General features: G+C 34.6%; 1 protein-coding gene across 2 annotated transcripts in view; it reads left to right on the top strand.

The window, feature by feature from the left end:
• The first annotated feature begins 577 nt into the window (after positions 1 to 577).
• The window catches only part of LOC126849353 (uncharacterized), a 202,239-nt gene continuing 178,739 nt past the window's right edge, over positions 578 to 24,077 (top strand). For both annotated transcript variants that reach the window (XM_050591114.1, XM_050591105.1), the window contains exons 1-2: positions 578 to 1,647; positions 21,605 to 21,815. In XM_050591114.1, the coding sequence (XP_050447071.1) occupies positions 21,651 to 21,815 (165 nt within the window). In that variant the 5' untranslated portion in view covers positions 578 to 1,647; positions 21,605 to 21,650. The remainder of the gene's footprint in view (positions 1,648 to 21,604; positions 21,816 to 24,077) is intronic.

The following is a 24,077-nucleotide window of genomic DNA, read 5'->3' as shown; positions in this document are numbered from 1 at the left end:
TTAGCGTTGATTTCATAAGTAAAACATGGATGATGACGAAGGCGCGCGGCAAAATATTTATGATCCTAACTTCAGATGTAAACAATCGCGAATGTGCGTATATACGTTTTGATCAACGACAAAAGAATATAGCGTATTATATTATTCTAAGATCGATATAATTTCGATAAACTAATAATATCAGAAAATAATATACATGTATTTTCAGAGAAATATGAAAAAAATATATATTATGCGTACTTTCATTCATATATGACGTATCGGCGAGTAAGCGGAGCATACACAATCTTCGATTCCACTATTTCTCTTACAATTAGAAAGAAACGGAGATAAGGATTCTCAATGAAGCTCTGGACGGCAGGGGAGATGGAGAAGCGGTGTGCGTGCGAGACGGATTGAAAGCTGGAGAGAGAAAGAGAGAGAAAGAGAGACAGCTGATGAGACGTGTACACACCCACTACGAAGTACGTCTCGGGAGCGACTGAGAGGAAATGACTCCCGTGACTGGTTCGAAGCAGTAAGCGTGCCGAGCATGCGCACGCCCTTGTCGCTTCTCAGTCTCGCCGCGGCGGTCGCGGGAGTCGGTCGCATTTCGTGTCGCTAATTCGTTTCGAACGCGTCGCTCGCAAACGTGCGTGGAGACGAGAGTGCATCGCGAGAAAATTTTGGTCTCGCGGTGTTTCGCGAAAAGTGCGTCTGTCCTTAGCTCATCGAGCAAGCGGCAAAGAGAGCGTTCTGAGAAAAGCGCCCGCGTCGAGGCGAGTGTTTTTTTTGATTGTTTTTTTTTCGCGTTACGTTGTTTCGCGTGATATCAAGATACACACGGGATTAATCGAAAGTGACACAATCGTGGCCTTTCCTGAGTCGCGAATGGCTCTCATTACGTACAGAACTGTCAAGATTTGGGTGCGTGATTTTGTGCGAGGATCGATTCTCACGCGTATCGGGAAAATTCGCGGGAACGTGGCGCTCGTATCCATGGCGACAATCAACAAGTGTGGCGGAGTAACGGTTGCAGCCACGTGACACGCTGTCTGAGGTACAATACAACGCGGGATAGACAACCCTTCGAATTCGATCCTCGCGATTTTCGAACTTGTGTGCGAAAAGTTTTGTGTCATGTCTCGTTGTCAAAATAAAACGGGCAACGTTCGTAACGCGCATAAAACGGCGCGAAAACCCGACCCGACAGCAGTGAAATTAAAGTGCGACCGACTTCAGTCTTTCGGTACAAAACTGAATTGATTTCGACGTTTGGTTCGAATCGACACTTCGTTCGACGAGTGTATTGTCGTGAAGAAAAAAACGACAAAGTCGAAGTAATATTTCGTGCACGTTATTCGTGACTCGTCGCGCTTCGAGGAGGACGTTGCTCGGAATTTCGCGGAAGTGAAGTTACTTGGAGTTTCGCGGAAAGTGAAGCGCCGGAAACGCGCAACCCGGTTACAAAGAGAGGAAGACGGCCGCGACCGCAGTGATATAATCGCGAAAGATCGTGAAAGAGAGACCAGCCGCGCTGGCTGGTGGTTTCTTGTGTTCGTCGTGTCGCGCCGACGTTTGTACAAGTGAATTTCAACTCGCCGCTCTCTGAACACGTGGATGCATACCGCCGTTTCGCCGCCTTGAACGTCCGCTGGGAATCCTCGGGTGAGTGTACTGTCTACTTTTAATAGTTACATTGTACCTATCGATGACAACGATGACGATGGAATATTACGATGGAGAAAAGTTACGTTTTATTGACAAAGTTATGTCAAGTACGAACAGTGACAAAATATATATATATATACACCGTCTTGGAATATTGAGAATGATTTAACGAATATCTATCTAATGTTCCATTTGATTGAGATAATTGCATAAAGAGAGGAACAGTTTTATTAAATTTTCTTGGATAAGTTTATTTTAGAAGTATTGAGTATATCGGTTAAATGTTATTTTACATTATTGTTTTATGGATTATTAATCTCTGATTGATTAATTTAACACTATATTATTGATAAACTACAAATATTTTTATTAAATAGAGAATTTTATCACGCATGGCCGCACGTTGAAATAGTTTTATCGATAGACATAAATTTAGTGGAAAATTTATTAGCAAATATTTTAATATGTTAACAGTCGTTCATGACTAACTGTGATTAATATATTGCGACCTGATAATAAAATATACAATTTAAATAATCTATTTTTTTTCCGTTTCATACGCAATAACAAAATAATTTATATTATATTATCGATAAAAAAAGAATAATTGACTAATCTTTATAGAAAAACAGGAACTTGTTCATTGGCAATGTGTTATGATTATTAAATGTATAATTTTATTTATCGCAAAATTTTTAAATACTAAATTTTAAATTTTAAATATTAAATTTTTAAATAAAACTAGTCGCAAAATTATTTTGTAAATATATAATGCAGCGCGACATATATAAACGAATCTTTCTCTCTTTGTTATAGTATTTGAATATCGATGCCGTGCTGAATACGGTAAAATAAAATGACACGGCGAGATCGTTAGATCGGGCACGGCTGCCGTTCGCTCGATCATCCAATTAAACGCGACAACCGATCGCGAATCACACGGTGATATCGCCGATTACGCGGCCGCGTAACGGAAGCTGGGCGCGTTGTTTACAGAAAAATATCCACTCGCAAGTTTACCTTAACATCTTGAATCGAGCAAGCATCGAGTGTGTTCCCGGACGTCGCGACGCGACGCGTGCACACACCGGCGTTCGTTTGTAATCGTTCGACTTATCGTAGCTGCTGAGATAATCTCGGTTATCTGCCGGCGGCAAAAGACTCGCTCGGCCAGTACGCATCGATCCTCGGAGATCCTGATTACGATTCCGCTCCATGCCGCGGTGACATCACCGTGAAATCATCATCTTCTTGGAATGCGCCGCCGATTAAATCTACGCGCGTCTAGATCTGCCTGCTTCTTGGACAAACAATTTTTTTCATGCGTTTTTTTTTTTTATTCGCTAATTCAGAAGGCAAATATTTTGATGAGGATGTTCCACGGCAATATTACTGGAATATTCGTTATTCTCTAGAATACATGCAATACACGCAGTTTCTAATTTTTTGATTTTTTTTTTATTATTAATTTGAGAAAAAATTTTAATATTCATAATTACATAGCTTAATATAATTTTTTGAGGGTATAGTTGTGTTATGATATCATAGGAAAAACAAATGAATTGAAACGCTAATGAAATCAACTAATGCTTTATGACCCTGAGCTTCTCATTCAACACGCCTGGTAAGACTCTGAATGAATATTGCGACACACGGCTGAAAATTATGAATGTCTTCAACGTGCATTAAAAGAAAGCGTGTTTATTTACGTTGATTTCATAATGTCATCGCTGGTGTGGACGGACGGTAACAGCCGCGGGCGATCGCCGGGTGTTATTTTGTATGTGATTAGTGTATAGCATGAGGATGTACGATTCTCGAAATATAATGCTGCTAATATTTAAATAATAATTTTAATTCATCGCGTAGCGCGTGGAAAAGAATGGCAAATAGTCATGTGTGCAGTTACGTCAGCTACATGGAATCAAGAATAAATAATGCGATGACGATTTGTATATGAATTTAAGTTTACTATTACAACTAAATACAAAAAATTAAATTATAGTAAAAAATTGTTATTTGTATTGAACAATTTATTGAATGACATTTATATTTTGAAAATTATTTTATAAAATACAAATTTTTTTATGAAATACATACGTCTCTAGAATTAGAAAAAAAATATAAAAATATAATAGATATTTTTTTAATGTACGTAAAGAATAAAATGTATTATAATAATATAAATATAATATTCGCGATGGGAAAACCTATGCGATAATAACAATGGTTTCTTTCATGTACATAATTGCTATGATTGTACTCTTCGTAGAAATTATAACGTGGCAGCTTGCACAAAACGAACAGTCATCGCATCGATTGTAAATAATAATGCAATTGCGAAACTAAAAGCTTCGCGATAATAGCAACGTTCGGTTTCCTTAATTCCAAGCGGGAGGGCGAGTTATTTCTGCCAGTCGGATCGTAGCAGAACAAGATAGCTATCTTTTTCATACGATACACCTAAGATCTTTATTTTAGATGGCGAAACATTTGCCATAAATTGATATTTATCATTTAAAAAATTAAGAGCTTAAAATTAAAATTAAATTATATTTTATTTTTTATTTTATTTTTATTTTATGAACACATCACAACATATCACATTCTTATTTTATGAAGTCGAGTAAAACTGTCGCATAAAAAATCACATTAATTTTTCACTAACAAGTATTAATTTTTTAATTATTATCATTACTGTTATTAAATACAGTTTACGTGAAATTAATATTTTACGAAAAAAAAAAAATATATAAATATGTTCTGCGTAATAATAAAATTTTTAAATATTTTAATATTTTTCAAATTTAAATTTTTAGATTTTACAACGTGCGCACAATTATTAAAAATATGGTTTTGATAATGCAAAGTACAATCGTCGTATAGCTTTCTTAATTAAATATAGTATAGTTTTCTTCACAGAGATAAAAAGGTCACGAATTCAAGGGCTACATTGACCAGCCATGATATTACAAATAAAAGCTACCTTATTGTATCATTCAAAGTGCATGAGATATCGCGCTGACTTGTCAATGACGTTTATCAATAAATCGAATAAATATCACAATTACTTCCTCCGAGAACGAGGAGAAAAAGAGAGAAAGATAGTCGCATGAATATTTACTCATCGTATATGTGTAGAAGCCTATCAGTCGCGATAAGATTTCGTTTACCATTTTTGGAAACTAGTCGACGCATTTGTAGGTTTATCACAGAGAGATACGGCAGAATGTCTCCGATTTTTGGAAGGCAATAATGAACAATAATTATCCATTACGAACGACCGCTATTTAAATTTAATTATTAATTATTGTTGCGCGCACGCACACACGTACACACATACACATACACATGTACAAGTGGCAATTGTACGAAATTTATTATGGAAGAACGACGATGCGCTGTCCTTTGTTCGCCATGACAAGCGACAAGGGCTATGACTCCTTTACCGCAAGTTCTCAGCGAAACACGTGGTCAACACGTGTGACTGCTCTTCCGAAAAGCTCTTTTACGATTGATATTTCAGCGGAAGTATGTTCTTTGTTTCAAACTATTGCCTTTTATGAATTGAAATGTACTGTTGATGATGGAGAATATGGACATAATTGTAATTTAATTCAATCATTAAAAAAATTTTGTGTTTTTGTGTTTTTAAATTCGAGAAATTGTAAAACAATATTAAAAATCATAATTAATTATGTTGTTTGTAAAAGAGACAATTATTATTTATAAGTTTCTATTTTTAAAAATCGTTATTTTAATTGTTGCTATAAATATGCACGTAAATTAAAGTAACTACGTGGTCAATATAAACCAGACTTTTTCCAAAACATTTTATTCGATCAAAATTTTTTTACTCGAGTTATTTTTCTATATAGTTTCTACTAAAATCTAAGCATTTTTGCCACCGGATTGACAGTTCTTTTATTTTCGTATCATAAAAAGTAGTGGGATATATCCAAAGCTGATTGTGCACGAATTCTACTGTGCGCAATTAGCTTTAGATACTCCCACTATTTTTTATGACATGTAAAAATAAAAAAACTAATCCGGTGGCAAAAATGCTTAGATGTTAGTAGAAACTATGTAGTAAAATGACTTAGGTGTGCGTTGAATATATTTTGATCGAATAAAGAATTTTTTGGAAAAAGTCTGGTTTATTTTTGACTTGTCCACGTATTATGATTTAGCAATTTAATGCTAAATTAATTACTGTAATAATCTTGAATCACATCGTTTCGCTTTAACGCATTTTAATATTTAAAACTATATTATATTTAATATTTTAAGACTGAATTATGAAAAGAGAATTTTATATGTGCTCAATTTCTACATATTAGAAAATTTTTGATTTTATATTAAAAAAATAGAAAAAGATATTTGCATTGGGCTCTACTGCACAGGATTAATTGCGTCGTCAGTAATCCTCTGACTTCTCTTCGCTTCCTTCTTGATCCTTCAACTTTTACGCGCGTCCGTAGAGTCGCTTGTGCCCCCCACATGATTTACATCCCGCATTTATGACGCAACGTAAAACCGCGTGAAACTTTCCGCGAGCCAACCCAACGCGGACTGACGCCGGGAGCGCTCTTCTCGCGCTTCTTTAAATGCCTGTATATCTCGGTGGGTGATGTGTGAAATATTTATGCGCGATTCGGGCTTTATTCCTCGGACTCAGAGCGCCGCAAGGAGCAGAGCGGTAATGCGTTTGTATCGTTATGAGTAAAACAGAGGAAAACAGATGAGTCTCTTCGCGCGCCATACAAATTCTCTAAAATGCGACTTCACTCTATCGAGAGAGTATGTGTGAAAACTGAAATAACGGAATTTTTCCCGTTTCATCTTCTTTCACTTCACGCGGAAGAGAATAAAACGCGGCTGCAAATTTACGCAAGCGAGATTTTAATGCGAATAGAAAACGTTAATGGCGCGAAGGCGATTGCGCGTGGGAATTTAATTTTCTTTACTGTCTGCCGGCCGGTTGCGCATGCGGTAATGACCGGTACTTATTGTGTCATTGGGTCATATTTCTCGAGGAATTATGGTTATGCCGTAGCGCGTTTCTTTGAAATCGAGCCCGCGGCATATCGGTTATCCCTTCGACGAAGGACGGTCCTAAAAGCGATCTCCGTTAACCGGGATTACTATCGCCGGAATACACGAGGAATAATCTTATAATCCACTACACAGGAGCTTAAAAAAATTTATGGTAATCTCTGGAAATGATTTAAAATTTCAAATATCTTTCTCTACTTGTCTGCAAATTATACATTGATTACGCAATTCCGAAAAAGTTTCATTGTCTCAATTATTAAAAAGTTTTTATTAAATCAATTTTTATTTTATTTTTGTGTGTGGTTGATTTTATATTATAATATACATATATAAATCTTGTTTCTCTCTCTCTCTCTCTCTTTTATTGAAAAAGCAACCACAATCTAGAGTCAGATTGCGTTAACATCGATATATTCAGGAAGCATTGAGAAGCTGACAATGAGTCAATCATAGTAGCTAATAATAAAGTAAAGAAAATCAACAGAGAGAAAGAGAGAGAGAGAGAGAGAGAGCAAAGGGGAGATATAAGCAAGAGAGAAAGAGGGAAGAGCATCTACCGATCGAATCGTGATTTAAATATGCAAATGGGCCCGTCGATCTACCCGACCACTCACGCACGTGCACGCACACACGTAGACGTGATGCACCATCCTCGTTACGTGTTGCGCGGCACATAATCGGCGATCGAGGAAATGGAAAACAATTACAGCCAATTAAAGAGTAAGGGGCTATTATCACTGCTCGGTACGATTGATAAGAGCGTCACTCGTGCATAAAATCGAGTTAGGATGGAAGAGTTGAAAATCGAAACGCGACGAGCAAAGTGCGTACCGGCACAGAAAATATTTCTTTCCGTCTAACCGAACAACAGCGCGGAAGAAAATGCGGGTGGAAATTGCGTCGATAGAGCTGATAAAAAGTGCTGATGATAAAACCGGCTTCGATGTGTGTAAATTCTTGTCGCGAGCATGAGATGGAAAAATGATCCCAAGATACGATGTAGAACGATCTTATCCGTGTCAAATAAATAAACAATAAGTAAATATCGAATTGACACATAACATAGTTATGTATTTATTGCAACATATGATCAACATATTAATTCATTAATACAACAATAAATAGAATTTAGCAATTAACAGGTTTTACGTATCGCTAACAATAAGATTTTTATTACAAACAAGAATATTTTGAATTAAAAGTTTGAATATTATTACTGACGCTGTTGTATTTATTTAAAAATAAATAAGTTAAAAACCGTGATATAAACAGTAGAGCTATTTTATCAAGGTGGCGATTAAAAAGCCAAATCAAGAAGTTAGTGATAATGTCGATATCAACGTCTTGCATAAGGATTAAGTTTCCTAAGATTGTTTGTAAAGAATTTAACGGTTGGATTATATCACGCATGTCCTTTCTTACTAATTTACTAGCAAGAATATTTATTCTTGAGATTAGTTGCACATATTTACGAACTTATTCGAGACAATATAATCAAATTTGCGGCAGTTCTTCATAACGTTTGTAGAATAAATTCTCATATTATTCACTCATTGTTAATACATGTCATATCTTATGATTACTGATTAAATAATTTGAAGACTGTGTGTATAATCTATTAATTGCTTTCATTTTGATCAATATCTTTTCAGCAGGTATTTATTATTTCAGCACTATAACTTTTTATTTGACATTTTATTAAAACCGGCAAGTTTCTTTAGCTAAATATGCTTATTGGTATGACCTTTTACACTGTTTATAGAAATATTATGATTATGATCATATTATTATTCACACACATGTAGCTTAAAATAATATATTACTCTTGTAACATTTATACAATATTTTTGGCATTTTTCTCTGTTAAGATTTATTACTATACAAACATATCTTACAGCATTCGTGACGTGTATCTTGAACATTGCATCATCCCATGACTAATATTTATTATATATCACGAATACTTTTAGCGATGTGCACATCATCTATGAGCATTTGCAACGCGTAATTTATTTTTGATTTTTTTTATGTGGCAGAATATAAATAGATAACTTCTTCGTTTTATTGATAGGTTTATAGACAAAAGAAAACTCATGCGCATATATGCTGCTACATCTTTATTGTAATTTATTCAAGAAGCATTCACTGTTAATCAATTCATAGAAAGCTGATCTCGTGAGCGGGCTATCAAAAACGACGTTTAGAATACATGGAATTAACGACCATAAAATCACGACGTAAAAGCGCTCATAAAAATTTATTATTTGTTATTTGAACATGTATATAAGATTAATTCAAATGATTGTGGCATTAAAATATTATTTCATTACGAATTTAATAAGTGCCATAAATTTCATTTATAAAAAATTTTAACAGACATCTAAAAAGCGATAGTTATTAAGGGGAAAGAAAAAGAAACAATACTTTTCTAACAATAAATTATTGACTTGTATATAAATCATTGATATTTATTCTAGTGGCACATTTTATTTTAGCGTCACAAAAGATATTAAAAAAAAGGAAGAATGCAAGAAGGGGAGTTTAGTATAAAGATTTGCTGAACTGACTTTGCGTTTAAGCGTGACAAAAAGAAGTTTACCATTTATCTATGGCACTGAGTCACGATGTCACAAAAAAGAGTCTGTCTCGTTTTAATCGGCCGATGAGTCGGTGAGCGATGAATCGCGCGGACTACAAGGAGCGAGGGATCTTCAGTAAGGATCATTGATACATCTTTCTTTTTCGCTATCCGCGGCCTCCTCTCATCCGTGTTCGTCCTTTATATCGGAATCGACCGCGTGTAAAACCAGTTCTACGACTCGGGGATGGCGAAAGGATAAAGTGCCTTATAGCTCATGTACTCTCACGACTGTTTCAAAGCAAAATGGATCGTACGCATCACGCTTCATTATATTTTTTTTTTTTTGCTGTATTCATTATTGTTATTCTTATTATGAAATAAGTGTTTTACTACGCTTGCTTGAAATTTGCCATTTAATTTCTCCATAAATACTTGACTTTTCAAATATACATATATCTTTTAAATACAGGCTATTTTATCATCATTAATCAGATTAAATTACAAATGGAAAATATAAATAGGATTAAAATATATTCATTAATCATTTTTAATTTATACAAATTTTACCTATTGCAATGTTGTAATTGTATATGTGTAGGTGTATTTGTCGCGCGGTAGAAAAAAGTACAAATAAAAGAAATCTTTTCGACTTTGAATTTACATATATATTTTTATTATAATTTAATTTAATTGGACATTTAATATCTTGGAGAAATTTTTGAAAAGAGAAAAGTGCAATATGACGAAGTTAATTGGATAAAACTCGTCTCTTGTAAAGCAGATAGAAGCGGATATCGGATGATAGAGTACCGTATTTTATCTTAATAAATTTAATCAGCTCAACCTATATGTAAAAATACGGAACACGATGAACCGACTGGAAACCACATTCGATTTAATTTCGCGTGCATCACGATTTTAATGTAATTCACATTTATGGCGTTTATATTGCGGGATTGAACGAACGTTCGCCGCCGCGCACGCGTCGCGGCAGACAAGATATCATAATTCTAAGTTCTATGACCCGTATACAAGTATATCGGCGCTGCACTTTCGAGATCCTTTCGCGCAGGGATCGAGACGGTAGATAAGGGCCCCTCACAATGTAAAGCAACCTTCTCTCTGACGCGATCCGAAGCCTGTAGAAGCGAGTCGGACGATCTCCGCGGATAACCGACGGCCGTCAGTGAAGTAGAAGTACAAGATATTTGCCGTTCAAAATGCAACGAGCTATCGCGGTAGAAGCACGACCACCGCGCGAGTTATTCGCCGCCGCTCGAATGCCACGATGCAATCATTGCTGAAGAAGCACGACCACCGAGCTCGGTTGTATTAACCGCACGATGGGAAAAGCGCGGCAATCTCTACGACTTTGGGGAAAGTTCTAGCCTCGCGATATTACGGGGAAAAAAAAAGAGAATGTACAATGGTGATCGATACAGTTTGTAATAATTTGTGTTAACGGAATAATTAATGAAGGATATATTGAACGTGTACACGCGTATGTGTTTCGAGAATTTTTTTCCACTCAGATTATTATTGTCATTGTTCCAAAGATAATTCCGTTTTACGTGTTATATAATTTCGATCTTAAATCGCCAGCTTCGAGTGTGCTTCTAATTATTAAGTGCAAACTGTTCTAATTTTGTACATTGGGATTCAGGGTTCATGCCGCGTGTCTCATCCCGACATCGCTCAAACAAACATCACATCCGATTCGAGACACATCGTATCCTTATTCTCTCGTAGACGTTGCAACGACGCGCTGTTTGTTTATACTACTACTGCAATAGCTCAAGCTATGACTTAAATATGCATATTCATTTCTGATTTTATATAAATTGCGCAGAAATTTACCTTATCCCTCTTTTGCACATACGTAAATCGTGGAATAAATGAATCGATTGGACCTAAAATTTATATTGCGAGCGAAAGAAAATTAAATAAAATAAAATACATTTGTGAAAAATGGCGATATTCGAATGCGCGTAAATATACATATTGTAACGATAAAACATTAAAGAGCCGACGCATTATTTACTCTGGGAGTATAGCACCGTCTGTTATTTGTTAGCGACTATTTTCGAGCTTGTTATTAAGTTTTCGCGTATTCCGAGTCACGAGGTGAATCGTACGAAACACGCGATAAACTGTAAATCGTGTGATAATAACTCTCGTCACGCAATCTTCACGATCACGTTATGTCGATATCCCCGCACGATTCCTTGTACATTTTACAAATGCTATAAATCAAGACGTCGCACTATGCCCGTTTTCATGCTTTCTATTTCATCGTTTCCCTATTATATCCGCTTGTACATAGCATACGCCTACCAACAAAGTTAAGCCTTGCTAAGTGCTTTGGAGAACCTATCCTGGAAATGGATTGCCGTAATTCAGGAAGAAAATGCATATCAGATTTAATAATCTTTAACCTAACCTTTGTTGTGTCTTATTACTCTGTCGAGTTGCTCAAAGGAAAATAAGTGCCACGTTGTTGCAACATGGAAAGGAGACGTTTTTTATATATGGAGATGCAGAATATTAAGATTTCAATCCTTTCAGTTTAACCGGATAAATTTAGTTAGTTTGGACACAAAGCTGAATTTATTATACGATTCTATTGCCCGATGAAATATATTTTTTAATTAAGCGAGAAGGGAATAATTAACGACATATTTTTGCTAATTTTATAATGCAATTCACGGTTCGGGAAGAACGCTTAAGACAGATGAATGTTCCGTTCCCGTTTATCATCTCTCGATGGACCGCGAGAGGCTGAGTCATACGTATGTGCGAACCATAAGAACATTATGAAGTCGCGAAAGTAACAAAGGGGCCACACACTCGCGAATAGTACGTTTGATCCTTGAGCGTGACGAAGAATGTACTTAAGAAGGGATTCTTAATGATCTGAATTCTCTTCATTTAGCATCGCAGTCAATCGGGAAAAACCTTTAAGGCGAAGATCTCGCTTCTTATCAATTTCTCAGTTAATTATTATCTAATATATCTAATTCAATATATATTTTATTGCGCACATTCTTACGGCGCACTCTCTCAAAGAACTCAATTTATCGCAATAGATGCTGCAGATAACGATGAATTAGAAAGCGACAATTTCCGCCATATAATAACTTTTTACAATTTTTATTAATATTTTTCAAATTCTTGTGAAGATATTGAATTTCCTTAAGAGCGCACTTTTTCGATTTTATATTATAATAAAAATTAATTTCTTTAAATCTATTTTTATGTTAAGTAAATATTTTTTTCGAATACTTTAAATAATTTTAATAGTTGCTAATTTAGTAGTAAATAATTTGTTTATAAATTTCTTAAATTATTAGACTTTTAAAGAAAAAAATGGCTTGCGGAATAATTTATGAACGAATAAATTATAGAAATTCTTTAAAATGAAAATCATTATCAGTCGAATGTGTATAATTTATTTATACATTTTTATATAAGAAAGAATTTGTTTTACTAGTTTATTTTCATAATATATGCATACTCGTATAAATTATATATATATACAATTATACAATTATACATACATACATACATATATATACATATATACACAAACGACTATTTGACGAAAATTGAAGAATTCCGAAGAGCCATTAAGAATTTTTCTCTTTTTTTTTGAATGCGATGCCGGAACTAGCTATTCCGCGATGAATGTTTAGAATCAGTTAGCGGTCGCTAAACATCACGGATAGTCAACATCCTGGGCGACCAGGCTCCTTTCAGCTTACGTTTCCATCCATTGAACACTTCATAGTGAGTTCCTCGAAGGCAGAGAGACAGAGAAAGGTTGTAAGGAGGCCTTGCAAGGTTACTTATCTCTTAGCGAGGTCTACGAACTACTTTCGAGTCTGCCTACCTGACTTATATCGCATTTGTCTGTATACTTTCATTTATTACGTTTTTATATCGCAACAAATTTTTGAATAATTTTAGGATACAATTTACTTTGAAATATATATGTGTGTGTGTGTGTGTGTATATATATAATAAGAAATAGAAGAAATACGAAATTAATAGATAACAATATTTTTAATTCATGTCTTTTTAAATAAATAATTTTTTAACATAAATAATTTAAAAATTATTGATAATTTGGAATTATACGATAATTTCATTTTTATGTATCGCGCAATTAATATATAAACCAATGAAATGAATGAACCAAAATGAATAAAACATATTTATCATAAGTTATTTAGATAATTATCTTAATTATATAAGATTTTGATTATTATTATCATCTTAAAATCTTGCGTGTTATTTATCCAACATTTTGAATTATTCATTCGACTCTACGGCTAAAGTTAGAGCGGACTTCCACGTGCATAATTTTCTCTTGACGTTCACGCGGAAGTTACGAGCGCTCGAGCAGAAACGCGGGTGCGATTTCCGCATGACAAAACCTCGTTTCCTCGTTTCGTCTTCGGGATCCGGCATAAACCAAAGTGCACGCTGCTACGTTAATACCGACGGTAACAGGGCAGCGGTCGCGAGCGTAATGCTTTGTAATTACCGGCCGTCATTATCGTGCTACTCGACTTGACGCGATGATTACGGTGTACCGGACAGAAGCAAATCGAGTGTGCTCGCCGCATAGTGCGTGGCCGCTGCAGAACACCCTGAAGCTTGAACGGCGTCGTGGGGATAGGGAAGGATCAGGTAAGGTAATGCACTGGGTCTCTCCTCCCTTTTCGCCCCGATTAACGCCACCTGACAAGACCCTTCCCGCGGAATTATCAGCACGGCGAATTGAATTTTCGCCGGCAGCGTTTCGTGTCACGAGTGCTTGCCGTTATTTTGCGGGAAACTCGACGTTCTAATACATCGGTGTGTTAGATGGTTTGAGATATTCCGGTTAGCCGAAGTCTTTCGTCATTAGGGATCGCGCTTTTGAGTTGATTGCATCACATTGCGCAACTCTAAAGCGTATTGTAAAACATCGTGGACATGAAAATTATTTAACTACTTATCTCTCGACACGACACACTATTGCGCTATAATATTCGACTTAAGACGACCGTTTTTCGAGACTCGAGGTCAGTACGTATCAGTAGTTCTATCCGTATCGACGCCATAAATTATTTATATTAGGAAACGTGCCGATAAAACCGTACTAGATAGTGACAACACGAAAACGAGAAGCATGGCGGACATAGCTAATAGCTGAGTGACTTCATACAGCGATTAGGTTTTATGCTCCTAGAAATATTTTAGAACTTCTCATAACGTTATTATAATTTTTTTTTTTTGCTTGTAAAAGTATTTTACGTGCTGATGTAATTTGAAATTTTTATTTGTGAAAATGTTAATGATGTAGATATCATTATTTTCAGACGATGTTCAGCTTTGATATAGAATCGTATCGGATTTTGTTTCTTATTTTGACTGGATTAAGCCCGTCATTATGGGTAAAATTTCTCACATTCTGAGAAAGTAATCACGAGAGAAGAAGAGGCAACAAAGAGTTCTTTTCTATAAAATCCTCCGTGGTCTCGGAACTGGTTTCGAATCGGAACGGTTAATTGGAATTAAATGCAGTTCCTCCCGTCGCGTCGTCGCGTTTATAAACGGTTTATTATCGAATGATAAATACCGCGATAGTAGTAATAATTAGTTATACACAATATCTCCATTTCCATTTGAAAACTTTCCTCTTTCTCGACATCTCAACCATCTTTCTATCGTCGTTTTATCAATCATACGAATCTCGATTGTGCCCGCGGATGTAAAATTAGCGCCTCATATTTAAAAACCGAAAATTTTATCAAGAGTTCCGTTTGCACATCAAATAGTTCTACAATTGCTGATAAATTTTAGAAATAGCTCAGGCGAAGAATCTAAAAAAAATTCCATCATAAAATGCAAAGAATGCCATTTAAATCGTATCTTATAATTCTTTAAGAGTTTTGCAATTTTTTATACACATGAACACTGTATATAGTTATATATATATCAACAATAACATATATAGTTCCAACTCCGTCAAATATTTTTAAGACATTTTTTAATTTGGAAGCTGAGGCGTTTCATCTTCCGTTAAAAACGACTGAGGCTTTTTTGTTTTACATCTTTAGGTCTTAAAAATTTGTGAATAGAATTCTGCGCGGTGCAAATTGAACTCTCAACAGAACTCCGAAATTCCGAAAATAATTTCAACAACTGGACTTGTAAATTCTAAGACTGTATAATTAACCAGAATTTTTTCATTTTTGATTTTACAACTTTGGGCTTTAATACTTATAAATGTTGAAGAATTATTGTTTCTTTAATGTGGAATAACAAAGATTTTTTTTTTTAAATACAATTGAATGCATTTATCATAAGTGACAGTTATATATAAATTTGATATGCATTTTTGTCATTATATATATATAAACAATATTTATCTCGCATATACAATAATATTATCCGAGAGATATGAAGAATCTATCGATTCAGATTGGTCAAATTGCCTGCGGTGGCGTACACCTGCTTATTGTTAGTTATATCATGTATTACTCAACTAAGTGTATACAAACGTTTAACGAGCGTTCTACCCATAAAGGTGTTGCTGACACTACCGAGTTTGACGCCTCCGCTTCTTCGAGATATGCCGTTACTTTCTCGAGGCGGGATAGGTATTTGCAGCGAAAATTTTGTGAGAAAGAAATGAGAAAGAAACTATTCCCCTATGCTCAATGTGCAGAGCAAATTATTCCAATATTTTTCTTATCTATTTTCTAGTGAAATTAATTTTTTTATGTTTTGCTTCTTACAAATTTTATATCGATTTTATTTTGTGCATTAATAATATCATTTTTTTTCTTTGTTTTATTATTTTAATATATCTTTAATTTACACATATTTGTTATCGAGATATTTTTATTTTTCAAATAAAATTAGTATATCTCTAAGAAAGCAAAAACTATTGGATTCTTTTTAGATTAGATACAGACAAAAAAAAGTTGTACAAGAGATTGTCTTGTCAATCCGAGAGTTTTCAAGTATTATTAATGTTAAAAAATAACGTTTTTTATGCTTAAATCAGTTGGAATAAATCAAAGTCCGATTCTATGTCACGCAATGACTCACGCATGGCATCTCACAAGGAATTAGCATGATATTAGGTTTACAATTCACGAGTGTACATAATGGATAGGAACAATGCATGCGCATGTCAAACCGCTGAATCTTTGAATTTTAACGAGGGTGTGGTCTTATCTGCGTGTTTCACTAGTTATTGCATTTAAATGTCGAAATTGTGACAATTTGTAAATAGATTTTATACTCTTGTGATTTAATGTTGTTTCGTTTATTATACTTACATTGAATAGCGACGTGATATTAAAGCATTTCTTTGGATATCAAATTTTTTCCGAAGAATAATAAAGTTCTTGTAATACAACCTTCAATATTTTTTATATAACTTACGAAATTATTCTCGTGAAAGTTTGTTCAAGCAAAAAGATACATTTTCTGTCAAATTAAAATGATAAAGGACTCTTGAAATGATTCTTGAATATGCTTAAAAGATCTTCTAACATTATTTGATATTTAGTGCGTTTGAATTTTCTTCACTTTTTTTTTTTTTTTAATACGCTGATGCTTGCTGTTGCTTTTCGGGGAATGATGCCAATGAGTCTAGATGAAGGAAATACGTGCACGTCCGCAATTCACGAACGCAATAGCCGAACAGCTGGAGAGGTTAATAGGCTAGTAATTGTGTGATTCGCATACTTAAACGAAACCTATATCTTTAACGAATCAGCAGTTGCAATTTTCCTTGTGAAATGTGCAAAAATTTTTTGGATATTATTTTTTTGATAGCGTCCGAATGCCAATCGTACTATGCCAAAGTGGTTAATAGAATTAGTGGTTGCAGCAGCTTATTAGAATGCGCCGAGATCGCGCGAGCTAAGTATAGATAGCGAATAACTTAACATAAATTACAAGATAGAGATAACGGTTAGGCGATAGCGATTAATTTCGGATTAGTTTGACAGACGGATATGTAACTAATAAAACAAACAAGTCGCGTTTCTCAGATTTGAAACGGCAAAATAATACGAGTTTACGGGTAGTTTCAATAATCCGTGCAAACGCGTTACATAAAATATCAGAAACTCTCCCCTTCTCTTCTCTCCTTTCGAAACAAGGTCCCATGATTATGATCGTTGTCGATGCACATGCATACGACACATACTGATGCAATCCGGCACGAGTCTCGGGCGCTGCATAATAGTTCGAACAACCGCAATTAACTTTACGTAATTCCTGCTTTTCCTGGTGAGTCCTTCTTGCGACATCAATTAAGAGATAAACCGCATACACAATTTCTCGATGCGAAGGAATTATGTGCGAATTTTATCGCGTAAGCTCTTAGCGTTTTCGCATACATGCTATCTTATTTTATTAATTAGGGCATAAAGCTTGAATCAAATGGTTTTACGATAAATTTTAATCCATGTTTAATTGTATGCATTTTCTCTTTAGATTAATAGTCTAACGAGAAAGTCAGTTTCAAAATTATAACATGCATTATTCTTGCAGTACAGGGATTATTCTCGTTATTGCGTATACCTTTAAATCACTCATTATTTTTTTGCCCACATATATGGATCAGGCTTCGCGTAACGCGACGGGAGCAAAGATTTTTCGCAAAATGTAATAAAATAAAATAATAATAATAAAATAATAAGAATAATAAAAATAAAAACGCAATAAGAATAGTAATAATCATATAAATAAAGAAATAATAAAATAATAAGAACGTAATAAGTAAAAGCGAAAGTGCGATAATAACCATAAAACGCCATAAAAAAAGCGAAAACAGTTTTTTAAAGTTTCATTCCGCATAATGAATATATCATGGAACATTCGGCACTCTTATCGGTCGAATTTATTATTTTTATTTGCACGAAACCATCGTGTTCGCCTTCCTAGTGGTGAGGAGACTCTAAAAACAATTATCGCCAATATATCGCACCTCGGGAAGAGCCAAACTTCGAAAAGATAAAAATCTCGCGAATTGAGTTATGGCCAACCATGTGTTTGGTAATGTTCGGGAATTTGTTACTATCTAAATGGCAAGTCAATACAAGCATATGTGTAAAAATGTACATGAAACTAGCGTAAAAGAATATTCGGATTATGAATTAAAATTGTAGAACACTAATTGTTTAAATTATTAAGAAATATAAAACTATTAAAAATAAAGTTAAAATCTTCAATTATTCATAAGTTTTTATGAAATTAATTTAATATTTTTATTTTTATCAGGAGAGATTAAGTTTAAAAAGAATAAAAAAGGAGAGGAAAAAATTCATTAAATCATAATATTGCAATATCATCATAACATTGCATAGATAAAATTTCAATTTATTCATATTTATATAGTAAGGTGCTTAGTAGTAATATACTTGCAAGCCACCTAGATGTGAATGCATCCAGAAGCAAATGGATCTCGGAGTAAATTATCTGCAAATATTTCCAGCTAATAAGAAAGAGAATAGCGATGCGTTTCTCTTTCTCTTTCTTTTTTTCCTCGCGATTAGCGGGCCTTTTAATTCAGTTTAACCAACAGGTCGTGTCTGCTTTTGTAGAATGGCATTCGATTAGGGTGAGATATCGGCGGGAGTCATTGGTATCGTATTTATTTACGAGGTATTCTAACAATTCTCATCTATCTATCGCGAGCTACGAATTCCCTTGTTTCATGAAGAGTTGAGATAGACGGGGTTGGAATTTCGTCGATTGCAATTTCCTGACAATAAATGCGATAAACGAGAAATTGTGAGACAGAGGATTTTTTTGTATTATTCAGCCAACTATGTCAAAAATTTTTAATTTGTTTTAACAAGATTTTATTTTTTCGAATATTTGATATTTGAATTCTATTCTCGAAATAAATTTTAGATTATTTTATTACAGTTCTTGTATAGTTCTAAGCATATTTATGTATTTTTTAAAGAAATCTAATTATTAGTAGTATTAAAATATTTTTAAATTTACGTTTTAATTAAGAAATAAAAAGAAATAAAAAATAGAAATATTTATAACGCAATTTTTGTTTTTCAAGATTTCAATATTGCAATATTTAAATTATTACATTTGATTTTCAGCAATTTATTTTTATCATTAAAATGAGATTGTACGATTTTATTGGTTTTTCTCAAGAGTACAATAATTTTGTCAGAGTTAATTGCATGCGGAAGTTAAGCGAGGCCATTATCCGGCGTGAACCATACTTAACATGCAACGAGCATCATCGTTCACCTGTAAAATCACTTGACGTATTGGCTGCCGGCAGTTGGCCGCGATTAGACATCCGGTGATTTTCTAATGTTACGTGTGCGGGTAGGCGATTCGTGTTCGCATGTATGACTTCATTGTTGCCGAGTTCAGTGATTGTAACGGCGGTGGTATTGTATTCTTCAAGCGGATCCCGATGTGATCGATTCGTAATCTCGCGATCACGAGATTTACATTGAAATACAGAACTTATTGTTAGTTACAAATATATTGAATGAAATACGATCGACTGATTTAATTACGCCAATGTGATTCATTTAATGCGTTGTGTATACAACTTGTGTCAAATAACGTCTAAAGATAATGTTATTTTCTTTCTGAGCTTACTTACTTCTAAGCAATTCTATCAGACATAGAGAGAATGGTTAACTCTGAACGTTTTTATCGCCATAGATATTCTATTTGAAGACACACGTGTAACTGCAAATAGTTTTTCTGCCATAAAAAAATTTATGAAAGAGTTTTGCGAGATAAGATAAATTATATTTTTTACGATATACAGTGGATAATGTTATCTTCAAATTAATAAATTATGGAATATCTTAGCCACGATATAATGGATTGTAGTAATTTTTTTCAACGATCGTAAAAATTTGACGTAACAGATTATGAGAGACAGTTTTGCAATAAATATAAAATTCAAATTATGAAACTTCATGTTACATTACTAGATAAGATCGCGCTATCTTCGATTCAACATTCTTTTCGCAGATGAATAGATATGATAAAGTCATATACGATAGTCGAAAGTGAATACAAAATGTAATTATTGGCGAGACCGCCGGAGCGTAAAACCACACTCGTATTTTAGTTTTAACGCACTTGTCTTAATATCGTAGCATACGACTTCTGTGCAGAAATATCAATCCGTCATCGCCATAATTCCGCACTGCTGAGCGAAATGGGAGAAATGATTTTACCAGATTGCATTTTGTGCCATTTCGCGCTCTTTATGTCACCATGCATTGAAAGCATCAACTTGTCTACTTCATAATCGAAAACATTTATAGCGCTGAGCTCACACTTTTATGGAAAGACATTTATGGAAAGTTGACAAAACGTTTGATTTCAAGAGTTATTTATAATTTTGCATATATAATTTCTTTATTATATGAATTATGATTTATTATTTAAAATTTAAAATATCGATTTATAAAGATCGCTTCTCCGTCATGATTTATTGAAATTTAATTTCTTATATGTATTCATGAGTTAATGATCGATAATATGCACAATAGTACAAATGAAACATAAATATTATGATCGAATCGTTTGTTTACATTTCAATATTTACGCGCTACGGAAAGTGTTTTTTGTCTATAAAGAACGATTGTGTTCACGGATCGTTACGAATGATGAAATGGATACAATCTCGAGTTGTTATATACAAAGTGCAAAGCACTGATTTCAGATTAGCTTATCTTAGGTGCGGTTAATCTGCACGAAATATAATTAGCTTCAGTGACTAACGCTAGCGCGGCCGCTAAACTTAGTTAAATGCAATCATAACAGCGCAGGTGGTGGTCATTTTACCCTTTTCAAGTGTTTGACAAGCCCCGAGATTGTATGGACCACGCGACGCGATGTAGCGGAGGCCGCAGTGTGAGTCACGCCGGGAGAGCTAATTATAATGCCTTTGCCGCAGAACACACTCCTAGGTCTCCTTTTGTCTCTTTTCGCTCTTTTCACGCTCTCGATTAAGCACCCTTTTCAGTATGCAATTACAATTACTTTACTGCATTGCTTTTAGTCGTCCGTTATTAACGGTCTGTGATTAACGGATAAAAGATGGTTATCGTTTTAAGCTGTAAATTTTTTCCTCAGAATTAGTCGATCCATTAGTGTGATAAATTGCGCCCAAATTGGTCTTGATTTTTATTTTCAGTTTTATTTTCTATTTCCTTTACAATTATTTATAATGTTTATCACACGGATAAATAAATCTGTTGCTATTTTATTCTTTATTATTATTAATTTATATTGTTTATGTTGCAGGTGTACGTGAAAATGCATATGAGAGCATCGAGGTGACTGTAAAAGCATGGAGACCATGCAAGAAGGTGGTGGTCGTTTGCAAAATGGCTCGACCGTCGAGAAAACGCCGACTCGATTGAAGCTCGTGGACAGCGATGAAAATGGCAAGATGATGCGCGAAAGGACAATGGATCCATACAGAGAATTCGAGCTGTATCTTGCCAAGGTTAAGGTAAGTCCATGTTTCATATATTTTAATCTCTTTAATCATGTTTAATTGTCAGAAATATTATAAAATTTCAAAAAATTTTAAAATTTTAAAAAGTCAATGAACTTTATTAATTATAAAGTTTTATAGTATGTTAACAAATTTAATCTTCAAATTAAGATCTTTAAATTAAATGACACGATCATATTGAATTTATGTTATCTAAGCGACATCAATTAGTCGGGAAACTCAAATCTTGTTACAATAATTTCATTTAAAGAATAAATGTTATAAGAATTTTTCTACATTTTTTCGACGCTTTTTTGTGAAATTTTTCATCCTGATATTCTCATTTTATAATGAAATTTGCTAATATTGATGCGAAATTACATCGTGTAGGAATTAATCGTACTTGAAATCTCTCGATGCCTGCCGGAATGATTAATCACAGTGCATATAGGTATATCATTCGCGTATTCAAAAGTCTCACCCATATTCTATCTTTATTCCGATTAGTGTTGCTTCGCAATATTTCGCTATTAAAAACATGTTTCTACGGATCGTGAAAGGTTTCGACATAATCGCGTTTGTACGAGTGAACTTTTGAATGAAGAAGAAGATCGGCGCTGATTTAAGAAGGTCGAGTGAAAAATTGACCCCCCCTTTCTCTTTACGATAATCGATTCTGATTCCGAGGAACCGAATCGGTTCCTCGGCATCTTAGCCCCGAAAAGGAAGATTCGAGCGGTGAAAGGGATCGGCATCGTGAACTTTGCTCATAATATTTTTCATTATCGAGCAGATCATAAGAGCGGAGGATTTCTCTCGCCTGGCGGGCAGACCGAGCGTATGATTCCAATCTAATCGATTTTTCATTTTTTTTGAATAAAATTAATTCGATTTAAATCACGCGTGTGTCTTGTTTAACGTACACATGACACGAAAAACTCTTAAAATTTCTCGTAATCTTTCGCGATGGATCACTCCTTTAGTACGCCATAACAGCTCTCTCTTAACAGGATCATAAAACCGATCCGGGTTTATCGATCGTTTCGTTGATCATGAATGGCGAAGCATGGGGCGACAAATTAGACGCGACGTTGACGATCGCGAAATAAGATCACGGGATAAGTCGTAACTTCTTTTTCGCTCTGTTCGTTTTTCAATGTTCTCTTCCTGGTCCAGATGTTTATACATCTGTTTTAGAGATTTTACCCAAATAAATGACTCCAATAGCACCCGCGAGTACGAACCGGTTCTTGTTTGCGAATTCACGTAAGGTACGTTTGACTACAGGTGTCACCATTACATTTCCCTATATAACTGGTTTAAATATTCATTAGTTATAGCGGACATACTTGGAAAATCTATTGCCCCAGAAAATGTGTGTAAATATTATATATATATATATATATAGTATAATACCAATATATACTAAATGTGTATAAATATTGCCAGTATATTCTAATAATATTAATTTTATATACATTAATAATAAATAATAACATTTTATATTTATTATATATCAAAAATAAGTAAAATATTAATGATGTAAAATGTTACTGAAACATATATCATTTTGCTTTTTAAAAATTTTAATTATTCATATCTAGATTAAATCGATATATTAATTTAATAATACTAAATAAATCTTGGCGCGATTTAACTCGAAATACCGTAATCTGCAAAACTTACGAAAAATTAGATACCTTTGCATTTTCATACGTATCGCGGAATTCGATTACCTATCAGCTGTTTCCGCAAGATTCTGCTTTTGTCGCTCGTTCACACGATGTGTTTGCTCATTTTAATCGGGCGTGCATGCGTACGTACGTGCGTGCGTGCGTGCGTGCGTCGCGTCGGTTCCGCATCGTTCTTCAATGCATCGTGAGTGCATCGGTGCATGTCGATGCAGCGCAAACAAATAAGAAGAATGTTGCCGTGCTGTGAGGGGAGCGAGGGAGAAGATGGTGGTTCATCGTTAAAACTAGTTGGCGCGGAAGTCGCTCCTCGGCCTCCTACTATTTCTCAGATAGTGCCTGCGAGCACTGCTACCGGTCCGCATGGTGTACACCTTAACGTGGTCTTTACGAGAAACTTATAGCCCCGATGTAATCGGGACCCAATATCGTTTCCAGATGAAGGATTGACCACTTATCGGTTAACGAGTGATTTGAACTTCAAAGTTGCCATAGATTCATCTGCATATCGTTTTTCCGTTTAAGAGGGACTGCATAACTGATAGTAACAAAGTTGTAAATGTCATCGATCAATCCATTTACTTAA

Source organism: Cataglyphis hispanica, chromosome 1 (genome assembly GCF_021464435.1).
Source record: "Cataglyphis hispanica isolate Lineage 1 chromosome 1, ULB_Chis1_1.0, whole genome shotgun sequence".
NCBI classification, from domain to species: domain Eukaryota; kingdom Metazoa; phylum Arthropoda; class Insecta; order Hymenoptera; family Formicidae; genus Cataglyphis; species Cataglyphis hispanica.
The sequence above is the reverse complement of the archived record's forward strand: the minus strand, read 5'-3'. Positions and strand labels throughout refer to the sequence as shown.